Source organism: Piliocolobus tephrosceles, chromosome 2 (genome assembly GCF_002776525.5).
Source record: "Piliocolobus tephrosceles isolate RC106 chromosome 2, ASM277652v3, whole genome shotgun sequence".
Taxonomy (NCBI): Eukaryota; Metazoa; Chordata; class Mammalia; order Primates; family Cercopithecidae; genus Piliocolobus; species Piliocolobus tephrosceles.
The window spans coordinates 44,738,061-44,754,804 of record NC_045435.1 but is presented as its reverse complement, the minus strand read 5'-3'; the positions used below and the strand labels follow the sequence as shown (position 1 = coordinate 44,754,804).

The 16,744-nt window shown below is 45.0% G+C and overlaps 1 protein-coding gene across 1 annotated transcript in view; it reads right to left on the bottom strand.

Moving 5' to 3' along the window:
* Nucleotides 1-7,134: 7,134 nt before the first annotated feature.
* RAB7A (RAB7A, member RAS oncogene family) overlaps nt 7,135-16,744 on the bottom strand; it is an 84,643-nt gene continuing 75,033 nt past the window's right edge. The window contains exons 4-6 of the mRNA XM_023215756.1: nt 14,961-15,179; nt 13,864-13,992; nt 7,135-8,198 (exon numbers count right to left, since the gene is read on the bottom strand). Coding sequence (XP_023071524.1) covers nt 8,103-8,198; nt 13,864-13,992; nt 14,961-15,179 — 444 coding nt within the window. The 3' untranslated portion in view covers nt 7,135-8,102. The remainder of the gene's footprint in view (nt 8,199-13,863; nt 13,993-14,960; nt 15,180-16,744) is intronic.

The following is a 16,744-nucleotide window of genomic DNA, read 5'->3' as shown; positions in this document are numbered from 1 at the left end:
CACAGCTCACTGCAGCCTTTCTAGGCTCAAGCAATCCTCCCGCCTCAGCCTCCAAGTAGCTGGTACTACAGGTGCGTGCCACCACATCTGGCTAATATTATTTTTTGTAGAGATAGGGTCACACTAAGTTGCCTAGGCCAGTTGGAACTCCTGGGCTCAAATGATCCTCCCACCTTGGCCTCACAAAACGGTGGGATTACAGGCGTGAGCTGCTGCTCTCAGCCTTGGAATAATGTTTTGAAGTCTCATATATACTGCAGCATGACTCAAGAATCTTACTCTTTGTTTTTTTTTTTTGAGACGGAGTCTAGCTCTGTCGCCCAGGCTGGAGTGCAGTGGCCGGATCTCAGCTCACTGCAAGCTCCGCCTCCCGGGTTTACGCCATTCTCCTGCCTCAGCTTCCCGACTAGCTGGGACTACAGGCGCCCGCCACCTCGCCCGGCTAGTTTTTTGTATTTTTTAGTAGAGACGGGGTTTCACCGTGTTAGCCAGGATGGTCTCGATCTCCTGACCTCGTGATCCGCCCGTCTTGGCCTCCCAAAGTGCTGGGATTACAGGCTTGAGCCACCGCGCCCGGCCAACACTTGTTGTTTTTTGTGTTAAGTAGCTCAGTGTGGTTTTGATTTGCATTTTCTGGTGGACTGACAGTGATCATTGTATCTTCTTTGGAGAAATATATATTTAAGTCCTTCACTCATTGTTGAATCACTTTTTAAAATTGAGTTGTAGGACTTCTTTATGTATTCTGGATATTAATCCCTTATGAGATATATGATGAGTTTTTACTCTTTATAGTGTCCTTTGCTGCACAAAATTTTTAAATTTTCATGATGTCCAATTTATCTTTTTCTTTTGTTGCCTATTTTTTGAGTCATATCAAATAAATTACTGCCAAATCCATTGTCATGAGGTTTTCCCTCTATTCAAAGCGTTTTACAGTTTTAGCTCTGACACTTAGGTCTTTGATCCAGTTCAAGTTAGTTTTTGTATACGGTGCAAGGTTAAGACGCCAACTTCATTCTTTGCAGATGGGTATGGGTATCCATATCCCAGCACAATTTGATGAAAAAACTGTCTTTTCCCCATTGAATGGTCTTGGCACCCTTGTCAAAAATCAATAGACCATAGATGTGAGGGTAGTTTCCTTTTACCTGGGAGTGCAGTTAAGGGAATCCAGTGACTTAACAAAATCTTGGTGATCTCTCCAAGACAACCTAAGTTAATGTCTAGAGTTGGAGGATCCTGTTCTATGGCAAGGAATGAAATTTGGCAAGAAGTTTCCCTGTCCTTCCACAACTTAGTACCCCAGCAGGCATTCCTGGGAGTGCAGAGATGACTAGGGACCCAGGGTACTTTTTTTTTTTTTTTCCTGAGACGGAGTCTTGCTCAGTCGCCCAGGCTGGAGTGCAGTGGTGCGATCTTTGTTCACTGCAAGCTTCGCCTCCTGGGTTCACGTCATTCTCCTGCCTCAGCCTCCCAAGCAGCTGGGACTATAGGCGCCCACCACCACGCCCGGCTTTTTTTTTTTTTTTTTTGTATTTTTAGTAGAGATGGGGTTTCACCATGTTAGCGAGGATGGTCTCGATCTCCTGACCTCGTGATCCACCCGCCTTGGCCTCCCAAAGTGCTAGACTACAGGCATGAGCATCCGGCCTAGGACCCAGGGTACTTTTACAAACTGCAAGCTTGCTTCTGAAAGCAGAAGCAACAGATACCAATGGAAACCCAATTACTGAATTCACCACCTCTGTTCAATATGCCATCCAGAGTGGCCTTTTCCTCCTCTAAGCTAGCAATTTTTTATAGCCTTTACCCTTTCTCTTTCCTGGCATAAAGTAGGGAGTAATAATACACCCACGGGCTACGATTAGACCCCAAAAAACTAACAAAATTCCAGTTCTGGCTCCCTTCCATGAAACTACGATAAAAATAAGCAAAAAGGGGCATCTTTAGCCCTGCAATGTGAATGGAGGCAGGACTTCTGGCAAAGGGAAGGGGTACTGTGAGGAAGGGCATTGCGAAGGCACATGGTTCCTCTCCTTAAAGGGAAGAGGTGGGGACAGGATGTGCCATGCTGGCAGTTTTGGGTTCTCCTCCAGACCTCCAGTACCTTCTACCTGGCCAGGAAACTCAGGACATGGAAACTTGGTAGTCACTGTGGACCAGGCTGAGCTCACTTGGCAGAGCAGCAGCACTCAGCACACCACATCCCAAAGCCCGGTCTCTCGGAGCACGCACATTCCACTTGGAAGCTGCCAGGCTGCCCTCAGACACAAGTTGGTGTCTTAGCATGGGAGCCAGGCAAGCAAGTTTTAAATAAGGTGGGTCCTGAATAAGTGGTCACTATGAGAAATTCGGGAGTGTAATCAAAGTGTTGCACTTTCTTCCAATTTTTAAAAAAATAAACCAGAGTTGGATTTTGTGTGCTATCTTCCCATTTACAAATATTGGTTGGATGTATGCAGGGAAAGTGGGTCAAAAAAAATCTGTGCAGTGTTGCAACTCAGTGGCGGCAGTGGTGGGGAAGGCTAGAGCATACATTTGAGATCTTTTTCTTTTTTTTGAGATGGGAGTCTCGCTCTGTCGTCCAGGCTGGAGTGGCACTATCTCTGCTCACTGCAAGCTCCGCCTTCTGGGTTCATGCCATTCTCCTGCCTCAGCCTCCTGAGTAGCTGGGACTACAAGCGCCTGCCACCATGCTCGGCTAATTATTTGTATTTTTAGTAGAGATGGGATTTCTCCATATTAGCCAGGATGGTCTCAATCTCCTGACCTCAAATGATCCACCTGCCTTGGCCTCCCAAAGTGCTGGGATTACAGGCGTGAGCCACCATGCCCGGCTGAGATCTTTAATTTTTTTTAAGGCCAAACTTTTTCCTGTCTCTTAAGAACCAGCTGTGGACCTCACACATTTGTGGTTCATAAAATATTTAAGGAAATATTTTTATACCAGTTCAACTCCAGCTACACATTAGAATCACCTGGAGAGGTTTTAGTCAAGTAAAAAAAAAAAACAAAACAAGGCCAGGCGCGGTGGCTCACCCCTGTAATCCCAGCACTTTGGGAGGCCGAGGCAGGTGGATCACAAGGTCAGGAGATTGAGACCATCCTGGCGAACATGGTGAAACCCCGTCTCTACTGAAAATACAAAAAAATTAGCCGGGCGTGGTGGCGGACACCTGTAGTCCCAGCTTCTAGAGAGGCTGAAGCAGGAGAATGGCATTAACCCGGGAGGCGGCGGAGCTCGCAGTGAGCGGAGATCGCACCACTGCACTCCAGCCTGGGCGAGAGAGCGAGACTCTGTCTCAAAAAAACAGAACAAAACAAAACAAAACTAAGACATGGCTAGAATGATGTTTAAGGTGATAATCAGAGTCAGCCTCAAAGTCATGTTAAGGTCCAAATGGCTCAAGCTCAAGGTAAAGTTGAAACTTACGGTGTGATATGGTCAGAATGCTGGTCAGCATCAGGACAAGGGTTGGGTCCAAGGTCATACCAGTGCTAAGGATTAGAGCCAAGAGGATTAAGGTCATTTTAAGGTCAGAGCAGTTCAAAGGCAGACTATCATCAATGGCAGTTAAGGTCAGCTAAATTCAGGTATAAACTTAGGAGAAGTATAAACTTATGGCCAGGACAATGTTCAGAGTTGGCTTCAGATTCAGATTCAGGGCCATGAAAAGCATCAGCGTGTACTGGATTCAAAATCAATCAAGGTCAGTTTCAAGGGCAAGTTTAAAATGAGGGCAAAACATGGTCAGGGTGATGGTTAGGATGAGGACAAGGGTCAGAATTAGGGCTAGATTCAAATTCAAGGTCAAGTTCATGCTTATTTCAGCTTAAGGTCAGGATGACTGTGTATGAGATTCAAGATTAGGATCAACACACCTGTAATCCCAGCACTTTGGGAGGCCAAAGTGGGCGAATCATTTGAGGTCGCCAGTTTGAGACCAGCCCAGCTAACATGGTGAAACCCTTTCTACTGAAAAATACAAAATTTAGCTCGGTGTGGTGGTGTACACCTGTAATCCTGGTTACCCAGAAGGCTGAGGCAGGATAATCGCTTGAACCCAGGAGGCGGAGGTTGTGGTGAACTGAGATCACACCTCCAGCCTAGGCGACAGAATGAGACTCCGTTTCAAAAAAAAAGTCAAGGTCAGGACATGTGGGTCAGTTTCAAAGTTAATCCAAGGTCACCTCAAGGGGATCAAGGTCAGGATGATCATAAGTGTAAATCAATTAGAATGAGTCTAATGTGCTAATGAAAAGAATCGATATTAGTACAAGTACATCCAGTTTCAATCATTTGATTCATGTAATTCCTAATTGCATACGACTGACAAGTGAGAGGAAGGTAAGCAGGACACATACATTCCTCTCTAGGGCACGTTCTTACTGCAATGCAAGGTAGAGTGAACCAAGATGCACCTACTTCGTGCTATTGGAAGGCATCATTTTCAGTGCAAAAAAAGCTTAGTCTCAGATCTCTAAGGTGAAATCTTATCGCTGGTCAATGTTAACGGACATGAATGTAAACAATGCAATACACATTAACCTCAAAGGCATATTCTTACTAAAAGATGAGTGGAATCAGAATGAACCCCAGTAGGAGTTTGGATGAGAATTCCTGTTAGTACAACAAACTCAGGCATTCTTCTTAAAACCAAATCCTCATAGCTTATTGGGGGAGATAAAAGTCGGCACAGCAACACACACTCACATGGAGACAGAATAAGCTGGGATCTGAGGAAGGAGTACTACTGAAACAAGTACATATTAGTACAACAAACTCATTCCCAGATGTCCTTTCCAAAACTTTTTTTTTTTTTTTTTTTGAGATGGAGTCTCACTCTGTTGCCCAGGCTGGAGTGCAGTGGCACAATCTTAGCTGACTGCAACCTCTGCCTTCCCGGTTCAAGCAATTCTCCTGCCTCAGCCTCCCAAGTAGCTGAAACTACAGGCACCTACCACCATGCCCGGCTAAATTTTGTATTTTTATTAGAGATGGGGTTTTGCCATGTTGCCCAGGCTGCTCTCAAGTTCCTGGCCTCAGGTGATCCACCCACCTCGACCTCCCAAAGTGCTGAAATTACAGGTGTGAGCCAGTGTGCCTGGCCAAAAGTAACTTCTGATTACTTGTTAGAGCAAACTGAGATGGATGTAAACACAGCAACACATTCATCTCTCATTCTCACCTCCAGGCAAATACAAATGAACCCAAACAATCCATAGTACTGCAGACAAACTCAGTCCCAGATATTCTTCTCAGAAGTATATCCTTACTGCTTATTGCAGCAAAACGACAAGTTCCCCTCTTTTGAGAGAAAACACATGCTTATGCTGAATCTAAATAGAAATATAGAAAAAGGCACTGTGTTGATGCAGAGTTCAGTCTCAGCCATGGCTTCCTACTGTGGTTAAGCTGAATCCCTTAGATAAACATTATACAGTTTAGGGTTATAATATGACACCAAGCTCAGCCATCAGGCTGATGGGACATGAGACTAATTAGTCCCAGGTCAGAGAGTAAGACCTATTGTCATAGTAGGGTTTCATATTAGCTTCAAAGTCAGGTGATGATTAGGGTCAGGAGGTGGGTCAGAGTCAAGGTTATTCAACAGTGATCATGTTTAGGGTAAAGTCAAAGTCAGTTCAAAGCCAAAGCCGTTAAAATTAGGGTAAGCTATGGTAAGGACAATGGTTGAAATCAGAGTCAATTAAAGATTACATTCATCTTAAGCTAAGTAATATCAGGATGATCATCAGTTTAGGATAAAGGTCAAGCAGGTCAAAAGTCAAGGTCCATTTTAATGTCACATACAAGGTCAAGACCAGTGTAACACAGAGGAATAGATGCCTGATTTGCAGAGGTGAGCATCACACAAGAGTCCACACACTGTGGCCCAGTCACTGGGCCCCAAGCTGGGGCCCTCTAGAGGACAAACACCTGATGAGGCCCAAACAAAATACAGGACCAGAGAAGATTTAAGCCATGCACCACCAGCCAGGGTGAAATTGCACTGTGGATAATCTCACATTGTGCAGCATCTGAGCTTCTAAACTATGCTATTTTTAACACATAAAGTACATGCCAAGAGGAGCCACGAGGAAATAAACCAGCTGAGGAGCCTGAGAAGTAGAAATGTAAAAAAGTGTAGCAAAGTAGAATTCAAGATCTAAGTCAATGAGGCACTTCTGCAAAACCTAAAGTGACCCATGGCCTGAACTACTAATATTTTAATAAAATTGCTTCTAAGTGGGATCTATTCCATTCCAGGTAGGGGTTTACATATGTTGGAATACAGGGTCTCTGCTGCCAAATCTTCATCTCCTGTGACAAATGCAGAATTATACATCTAAGTGTTAGCAACTAGGTCAACTAAAAATAAAAAACACACGACTAGGTTACAGTTACACCTACAGGATATGCATGGCTCAGAGGTCCCCAGCAGTTTGTGGTTGATCTTCTAAAGGGACAATGCTTTCTCCATCCATGGTCCTCAACCTCCAACACTGTGATTAAACTACCCACCCCTCCCCCGCCACCAAAAAAAAAAAAAACTAGGGACAGGCACTACAGGACCAGATGAGAGGGCCTTTCTGCCGCGAAGCACCACACGTGCCATTTATGGAGGGCTCCTTGCTGGATAAGGCATTGACTATGATTAGCTCATGTGGTCTCTACTGAGTCAAGGCTCTCAAAGAAGGAAAAAAAGACATGGCAAAGGCAGATGATCATTGTTCTTGTTCAATTTTATTGGCATTGCGTTCATCTCTTTACAGAAGAACTCAGCCCACACCCTAGAATGTAGACCTTTGGAAAAAGGAGAAGTGCTCCATTAAGCAAGCTACAATGTGGGGGCAGATCCTAGGAAGGGAGCAGAACTGCCAGGGTTCCAACCAAAGAAACAGGTTAATTAATAATGGGCAATATTGGGGAGATGGGTGGGGAAAAGGAGTAAAAGCTCTGCTAACCTAAGGATACCACAACCCTGAAAGGAGCGCCTTCTAGAACAAAGGTAAAAATCACTAGGACAGATCTGTGAGGGTTTTCCTTTCACTCTCATAGTAGGATGCTGATCTAAGGGGAGTTTTGAAGTGTGCAGCAGGGGGAAAAAAAAAGAAAGAAAATGAGAATTTTAATTTTTGAAATAACGGCAATTTATCCATTGTACATACTACTGTATTATGCAAATCAACCTTTTGGAAAATTTAGACACAGAAGGGAACTAGACAGTTTTCCCCCTGGAGAGATGAAAAGCTTTTTGGCTCTTAAGTCTTTGATAAAAGGTGTACATAATTCTTGTGTCTACTGTACAGAATACTGCCGCTAGCTGGATTTCCCAATTCTGAGTAACACTCTGCAATCCAAACAGGGTTCAACCCTCCATCTTATATGCCTGCATTACAGGACTTAAACACATAATCCAAGAATTTCTTACACTAATTTATACATTTTAATTGGTTGCATATATTAACATGTACTATAAGATTCTTTTCTAAGAAGCATTACATAATAAATGGATACTGTAAAAAGATCTGATTAGTTAAAAGTAACAAGCATTAACAGATAGATACATACAAAACTCAGCCTGATCAGACTGGGTGTGAGCCTGTAATGGGGCATGGGGCACCAGCCTTCCCAAGGGGTAGCCTTCAAGGAGGGAGGGGAAAGGGGAGGTAAAAAGACCACAAGACCGTTAAAAAAAAATTAGACACAGATTAACTGTAAACAGTTCTCTCTCTCTCCAGTGGACAAAAAGAATAAGCTTCCAATGCCAACTCCGTATCAGAATGACATCCACCGCTGGCCTGTCCTGCTGCCATACACGCGGGCTCATGTGGGTGGGCAGGCAGACCCCAAGAGCCATCATGGGCAGGGGCTGGAGTTTGATTACGTCAGGTGTGTGTGTGTGTGTGTGTGTGTGTGTGTGTGTGTGTGTGTGACATGTGGGGTGTAACTGTGTTTGATGGGGTTTTCTTTTGGCAGCTGGATGTGAGAGATCAATGTATGTTTTGTTTGGAAGAGGAGAGGGGAATTGTGTTGAAGGCCTACGTGTGTTCTTGGTTTGTGAAGGACTCTGTGCTCAACTCTCACTGCCCCCTCAGCAACTGCAGCTTTCTGCCGAGGCCTTGGCCCGGTCATTCTTGTCCAGTTTGATAGGTTCAGGGAATTCGTTGTACAGCTCCACCTCCGTTTCCTGGACAAGGAGACAGAGAAAGTTGGTTACTCAGGCAATTGAAACATTTCAGCCCTCATTGCGGGCCCTTTCTGCCCAGGAGGGGCTCACTTCTGCTTGGGCAGAGTGGGCCGGGAGCTGTGGAGCAGAGCCTGCCCACACAGTTAAGGGAACACTCTGGCAGAAGGTGCCATGCTCAGGGAGTAGCAAGAGAAAAAGCTTTTGTGACAACTCCAGGTCAACGTGAAGAGGTGTCCTGCCAGGAGAAGCATCAGTCTGTACTGAGCAATCAGGACAGAAGTTCACATATGTTTTCAATCAGATCATGATCTGGGAGCTCTGGGACCACATCCACATCCAGTTCAGATGCTTTCTGTACGTTCCCTATAGCTGACAATGGTTAACAATGGTGTGGATTTCTAGTTTTTCTCAAACATCTGGCAACCCTCAGCCAGTATGTGCACAAGGTGAAGTGGCTGGAGCTGAGTATGAGCTGCCCTCTCAACCTGGAACACTCCTCCTACCTCCCCATATTCCATACACTTTTCTGGACCAATGGCCTCTGCTCTGGTCTCTTTTTTCTTCCAAAGGTTTAGCAGAGCTTTGTCTCCCAAATGCTGCAGGCCTGGAAAGGCAGCTGTGAATGAATTTTATTACCATCTGTGACAAGTGTCAGAGCAGATGGACTATGGTCATTTTAGTGGGACTTTGCTAAAGTAACATGTTTCCAATGAGGAGCAGCATTCTACTTTTGGGTGCAGGAAAACAATTATCACTTAAACATTGAGCACTTGTGTGCCAGTAACTGTTTTAGGATTTGCAGATAAAGCAGGAACTGTTTCTATTCATTAAAAGTTATCTAGGAAAAAAATCATTCCATTCACAATAGCTATAAAAGTATAACACATCTAGGAATACATACTTAAAAAAATAACAGCTTTGGCTGAGCATGGTGGCTCATGCCCGTAATCCCAACACTTTGGGAGGACAAGGCAGGTAGATCACCTGAGGTCAGGAGTTCAAGACCAGCCTGGCCAACATGGTGAAACCCCGTTTCTACTAAAAATACAGAAATTAGCCGGGCATGGTGGCAAGCACCTATAATCCCAGCTACTCAGGAGACTGAGGCAGGATAATTGCTTGAATCCAGGAGGTCGAGGTTGCAGTGAACCAAGATGGTGCCACTGCACTCCTAATAGCTTTATTGGGTTTTAACTCACATGCCATAAAGTGTACAATTCAATGGTTTTTAGTATATTCAGAAAGTTGGGCAACCATCAACATTAACTCTAAAATACTCTCATCACCCCCCAAAAAAAACCCTATGCCCATTAGTAGTTCCTTCCCACTCCCATTCTACACCATCCTGGACCCAGCAAGCACTGATCTACTTTCTGTCTCAATAGACTTGCCTATTATTCTGGACACTTAATTTTTAAACATTATTTATTTATTTTAATTTTCCCCATTTCTTCCAGTGGACTGCAATTTCTGTTTTTTTTTTTTTTTTTTTTAAGGTAGAGTCTCACTCTGTCGCCCAGGCTGGAGTGCAATGGCATGATCACAGCTCACTGCAGCCTCTAACTCCTGGACTCACACAATCCTCCAGTCTCAGTCTCCCAAGTAGCTGGAACTATAAGCTCGTGCCACCACGCCTAGCTATTTTTTAATTTTTAGTAGAGATGGGGCCTTGCTATGTTGCCCAAGATGATCTCAAACTCCTGGTTTTAAGTGATCCTCCAGCCTCAGCCTCCCAAAGTGCTTTGATTTCAGGCAGGAGCCACTGCATCCAGGCTGGACATTTCATTGAAATGGAATCATACAACATACGGTCTTTTTACAACTGGCTTCCTTTGCTTAGCACCCATGTGGCAGCAAGTGTCACTACTTCATTCCTTCTTATAGCTGAATAATATTACAATGCATGGATAAGCTGTCCTTTGTTTATTCACTTATCAGTTGATGGACATTTGAGTTGTTCTTACTTTTTGGCTGTTACAAATAGTGACATTTTATATTGCCACTAGTACCTAGGAATATGTTTACTGTGAAAGGCAAAGGATCCTATTACAAATCAATTATAGCTTGGGTGTGTCTGTAGTCCTACCTACTTAAGAGGCTATAGTGGAAAGATCACTGGAGCCCAGAAGTTGGAGGCTACAGTGAGTGACGATTGCACCACTGCGTAGCAGCCTGACTGACAGAACAAGACCCTGTCTCTAAAAAAAAAATCAATCAGTCAATCTTACTGAAGGAACGGAAACAAGACCTAAAATGGTATCATGGGCGGAATGTTTGTTTTTTTGAGATGGAGTTTCGCTCTTGTTGCCCAGGCTGGAGTGCAATGGTGCAATCTCAGCTCACTGCAACCTCCGCCTCCCAGATTCAAGCAATTCTCCTGCCTCAGCATCCTACGTAGCTGGGATTACAGGTGCCCACCACCACACTCAGCTAATTTTTTGTATTTTTAGTAGAGATGAGGTTTCACAATGTTGGCCAGGTTAGTCTCAAACTCCTGACCTCAGGTGATCCACCTGCCTCGGCCTCCCAAAGTGCTGGGATTACAGGCGTGAGCCACCGCACCTGGCCGGGCAGAATGTTTGTGTTCCTCCAAAACTCCTGTGTTGAAGCCCTAACCCTTCAGGTGGCTGTATTTGGAGTAAGGAAGGAATGAAGGTTAAATGAGGTTGCAGCGTGGGGCCCTGATCTGAGAGAATTCGTGTCCTTATAAGAAGAGGTGACACCACAGACACCTTGCTCATGTGTCCTCTCTGCAAACAGCAGAAAGGGCATGGGAGGACACAGTGAGAAGACAGCAGTCTGTGAGCCCAGAAGAGTGCCCTCACCAGAAACAAAATGTGCCAGCATCTTGCTCATGGACTTCCGGCCTCCAGAACTGTGAGAAAACAAAATGTCTGTTGTTGGACCCACCCATGTTGTGGGGTTTTGTTAATGCAGTCTGAGCAGACTAATGCAACAGCTGCAACAAAACTGCAATCAATGGGGAAAACAGTGGGCCTGAAGAAAAAAATTCCAGTCAAAATCTCAACAGAGTTTTATTTGGGGTGTGGAAGGTAAGAGAGGAAAATCGTGGAATTGAAACAAAATTATTAAAAAATAATGTGGCAGGCAGGGCGGGGTGGCTCACGCCTATAATCCCAGCACTTTGGGAGGCTGAGGCGGGTGGATCACAACATGAGTTCGAGCCCAGCCTGGCCAATATGGTGAAACCCTATCTCTACTAAAAAATACCAAAATTAGCCAGGTGTTGTGGCGGATGCCTGTAATCCCAGCTACTTGGGAGGCTGAGGCAGGAGAATCACTTGAACCCGGGAGGCGGAGGTTGCAGTGAGCTGAGATCATGCCATTGCATTCCAGCCTGGGCAACAGAGCAAGACTCCACGCCCCCCCCCCCCCCCCAAAAAAAAATGTGGCAAGAGGAAACTTGCCTCATCAGGCAGTGAAATCAAGACAGTCCAGATAAGGGAACATGGCATGGACATCACCAGAACAGACTGGAGAGACCAGAAACAGATCCCAGCACATATGAGCATTTAGCACAGGCCACAGTCTATTCAGGGAGGGAAACGACTTATGTAACATAGCCGAATGATTTCAAACAACTGGCTGAGTTCTCTGAAAGAAAAAGCAAGTCTCTCTTTCCTGCCATACGCCAAAACAAACTCCAGCTGAATTAGAGAAAAATCTGATGTAGACACAGGAAACACAGAAACTTAAAATGACATACCCAAATAAAAAATTACTTTTTTCCTATGTTCAAAGGACTTAAAAATACCACAGAGTTGAAAAAGTCACTTGAAATGCAAGTAGAATTAACTTCAATTCACCAGCAGCTCATGAGAACCGAGAGAGGCCCAACCATGTGCTGTGTGCTGGCTGTGTGCAGCAGAGAAAATGCAAATGGCTAAGCCCCAGGGAGAGGGACTCAGAGGGACCAGTAGCCACAATGGTGGCAATTTATACACCCAAAGATTGGCAATGTCAGCAGAGTGACAAGTGACACCTATTGCTTGCTGGCAAGGAGGTAGAACAAAGCAAGCCCACGCTGCTGAAATGTTATTCCCCTTGGGGAAAGCAACCTGGCACCCTAACTTATACTAAAACAGACCCTCCAATGTAACAATCTAACTCCTTAGGGGCTAACTCTAAAAATAAAAGCATGAAGACAACAGGGACAGTAGTGATGGAAGCGAAAAACTCAGACGGTGATGCCAGGCAACAGGGAAACAGGTGGGAAACACTATCCTACACGTATTTGGATTTCCATTCCCTTGTATGAACATTAAGAAAAACACAACCGTTTATTATTCGTGGGTGAGGGTGGCTAAGTCTGCATCTCGGTCTTTTCCTTACCACTTGAGGGCTCTCCTGGCATTCTGGGTGGAACAATTTCCTCATTGAGTAGGTCTGTCCCTTTCATTCTGGAACACTTAGTGCGGACCCCACTCATGCCAGAATTTCCCTGGTCCTTGGAGCAACCATTCCAAACAACTCTCTGTCCTGCTGAAAGCCATTACCTTCATTCTGCTGGCTTCCTGGAGTCAGCAGAATCTGCCTTGCCCTTCACAGCCACTATGTGCTTCAAGTGCTCTATGCATCCCCCCAAAGCTGTCACACCTCTGACCACCCCCAGACACTGTCTGATGAGGCCTCGTGACCTGCCTTAATCACCACTGCCCCTAACAGAGTTGTACATAAAACAGACTTTCAACTCGCATGAGTGGTTGTATCTAATCACAGAAACAGTAAATAAGAAATTCTAGGTATTGTATTCCTTGAACAGTTTTCCTACATTTCCTTCCTTGTGTTGTTTACTTAACTGTTCCTAAGGAAAAAAGTTACCTGTCAGTATGTGAGAGCTGAAAGAGTCTGTCTCATTTAATCTTCATAATCACCCTGCAAAAGCAGGTATTCCCATTTTTCAGGTGAGGGGGTAGAAGTTCGGATATAATTTTTTTTTTTAATTTTTTTTTTGAGACAGAGTCTCACTCTGTCACCCAGGCTGGAGTACAGTGGTGCAATCTTGGCTCACTGCAACCTCTGCCGCCTGGGTTTAAGCAATTCTCCTGCCTCAGCCTCCCGAGTAGCTGGGATGACTGGCAACCCCCACCAGGCCTGGCTAATTTTCTTTTTATTTTTTAGTGGAGATGGGGTTTCACCATGTTGGCCAGGCTGGTCTCAAACTCCTGACCTCAAGTGATCGACCTGCCTTGGCCTCCCAAACTGCTAGGATTATAGACGTGAGCCACCGTGCCTGGCCATAATATTTTTTTTTTAAGCCCAAACCAGATATAATGATTGGTAGGCAGCAGAGCTGGAATTTGTATTCAAGTTAATTTCCTTCTTAAATAGAGCAGCAATCTGATCAGGGGTCTCCCAGTGACCTGATCTCCTAATCGCAGTCAAGAAAATAAGAACAAGCCTAGTAAAAAAAGGGCAGTCTCAGTCTTCCCAGCCTCTACATCTTTTAGATTATTTCTCCAAAGTGGGGTTTCTGGAAGCTTAAGCAGAACATGTCATAACCTTCCCAGATGAACACTTAGGGTATTCTGGCTACATAGAAAAGAGTGGGTTAGGGAAGAAGATTAAGGGCAGGAGGCCAGGCAGGGACTGGGTCAGTAGTCGGGCATCACAAGAGTGGGCATGTCAGCTGTGGGAGACCCACCTGCTTAAGTGCATTCCGTGCAATCGTCTGGAACGCCTGCTCCACGTTGATGGCCTCCTTGGCACTGGTCTCAAAGTAGGGAATGTTGTTTTTGCTGTAGCACCAGGCCTGTGCCCGCTTTGTGGCCACCTGAAAGGAGAAGTAGGGTGCACACAGGCTCATGATAGAAGCAGCTAGCACTGACTCCATCCTCCCCAGGAAGTGTCATGGTCCCTTGTCTACAGGTGGTACAGGTGAGGACACAGATGTGGGGAAAGAGGGTGTTGGAGGAGACCTGTAGACCCGTCCAAACTCGCCCTGCTGGCTATGGTCAGGATAGCTAGGATTCAGCTAGAGAGCTCAAAGCCTGTCTCAGTCTACAGCTCATACCTTCTGACCCTCAGTTATACTTAAAAACTATTTGTGAATGGAGTAAGAAGCCAGTCTGGGAAGAAATGAGGAGTGTTTACTGGGACCTCAGAAATCCCAGGACAGGAAATGCCCAGCAGCTTGGTCTTAAGGTTTATAGTCCCTTTACCATTACTGCTAGTGTGATGTCACCCATGCCACTCACACATTCTCACTCCTTCCCCAACCCCTAGCCCATTTTCAGCCAAGAGATGAGGACTAAGTCACTTAGGAAGGGGAGGAAAAAAAGATCCACGGTCAGAAATAAACGTAGTCGTAATTAATCAAAGAGTCTATGTTTCCAACAGAAATGATATTTGAAACTATAGTACAGCAATTTCACTCAAAGCCCAAAGCAATATTCTGCACACATGGAGATCCAGGCACGGCCTGGAGGTACTGGGAGGGCACTATTGAGAATGACAAAACTGAATTCCCTCCTTCAAAGTGCAGAAAGGGAACTGAAGCTGAGACAGCCAAGACAATGGCCCAAAGTCACAGCCAGCTGGGGGCAGGATGGGGACTTAACCCAGGTCACCTGGGTCCCAGTCCTTAAAGGCAGTTGGCCTGAAGGGCTGGCATAGGGTGATCAAGACTCCCACCAGCACTTCCTAGAGAGAGCCATGTGACCTTAGCAGAGAACCCTCCAAATTCACAAGGCCCCTTGGGAGCAGGTGCCTGTGACGATATCTATCATTGTTGGTACTTACTTGTCTGTTTTCGAGGTCAATCTTGTTTCCCAACACAACAAAGGGGAAGTTTTCAGGATCTCGGGGACTGGCCTGGATGAGAAATTCATCTCTCCAGCTATCTAGGGTTTTGAATGTGTTGGGGGCAGTCACATCAAATACCAGAACACAGCAGTCTGCACCTCTGTAGAAGGCCACACCAAGAGACTGGAACCGTTCCTGTCCTGCTGTGTCCCATATCTGTGAGAGACAAAACATTTATTCCTTGGGATAGTGCTAGGCAGAGCACAAGGAGCATGTATGCAGGGGGTGCCAGAAGAAATGGGTTAGATTGTGAGGTCACCCACAAAGACAAATGACACCAGACTTCAGGAAGCAAATTTCAGCACCAGAGTATCTGCAACAATCCTCACAAATATTGTATGTAAGTATGTGTCTGTCTATGAGCAGGTGACATTGAGTCCAATCTCCAGGGCGCTAGAAATTTCTTATATCTTGATCCAAGTAGTGGTCACATTTAGGTAAGTGTGTAAAATTTGAACTATAAATAAAATTTAGGTACTCTGGGAACTTTCTGAGAGCAATGGAAATACAGGGAAGTGAGGTGATGACTCACAAATGATACAGTTCAATCTATGCATTTTACTGTATGAAAAGTTTGCCTAGCTAGCAACAGTGGCTAACCTGAGGTCAGGAGTTTGAGATCAGCCTGATCAACATGGAGAAATCCCGTCTCAACTAAAAATACAAAATTAGCCAGGCGTGGTGGTGCACGCCTGTAATCCCAGCTACTTGGGAGGCTGAGGCAGGAGAATCTCTTGAACCCGGGAGGTAGAGGTTGTGGTGAGCCGAGATCGTGCCACTACCCTCTAGCCTGGGCGACAAGAGCAAAACTCTGTCTCAAAAAAAAAAAAGAGAAAAGTTAGCCTAAACAACAAAAAAGATTAGCATGTTATATTTCATTTGTATTATACCTCAATTAAAAAACAAAACAAATGAAAAACTCTTGACAGAAAGAGATCAAGAGAAAGACAATGAGAACACACACCCGATTAAACCAGGTACTACTGACCACCTCTAAGCTGGTCACATCATTCACTGCCATGCTAGGTTTAAGAGCAAGGCTGGGTATACTTACTGCCCTAGATCCGTAACAGGAACTCAAACAGAGCCAGACAAACATGATGATAACTCAGATATAAGGATGAAGGGCAAAAAAGACAAATTTATCTCTCATGATTCCACTGCCTCTCAGCAGGTTAGGGCACTAAATGCTCCCTTCCCCAGATACAATAAACTAAGTCCACACATGTAGACTAAACAGGATCAGGGCTGCTGGTAGTACTCATTTATGTGCTCTCCTGGTTCTCCAATGTTCTACACTGAATATGTATGCATCTCTGTCAGTGGAGAAATGGCCCCATTCTCAAACAAACAAACGAACACTTGGCATCCTCCCACACAGGAAGGAGTTCATGTCTTGTTCTAGTTATTTGCGTGGAGAGGTTTTCTGGAGCTGACTGGAAACTGCACATGTGACACTCTCCACATTCTCCCACATTCCTCCCCTTTACCCCGTCAGGCACTAGGGCACTCTGGCAACAGCAGATGGGGTGACGTGGGAGAGCAGGTTCACTGGACTTTACTGCTGCCCAACAGATTTAGTGAACCATTCATTCCTGTTTTTAAGAAAATATTGTTGCCAATCTACTATAATTATAAACAACTCAGCAATGAATATTAGCATAGAGAGCTTTTTCTGTATTTCAAATGGCTTTTTTTTCAGGAAGACTCCTACAAGCAGA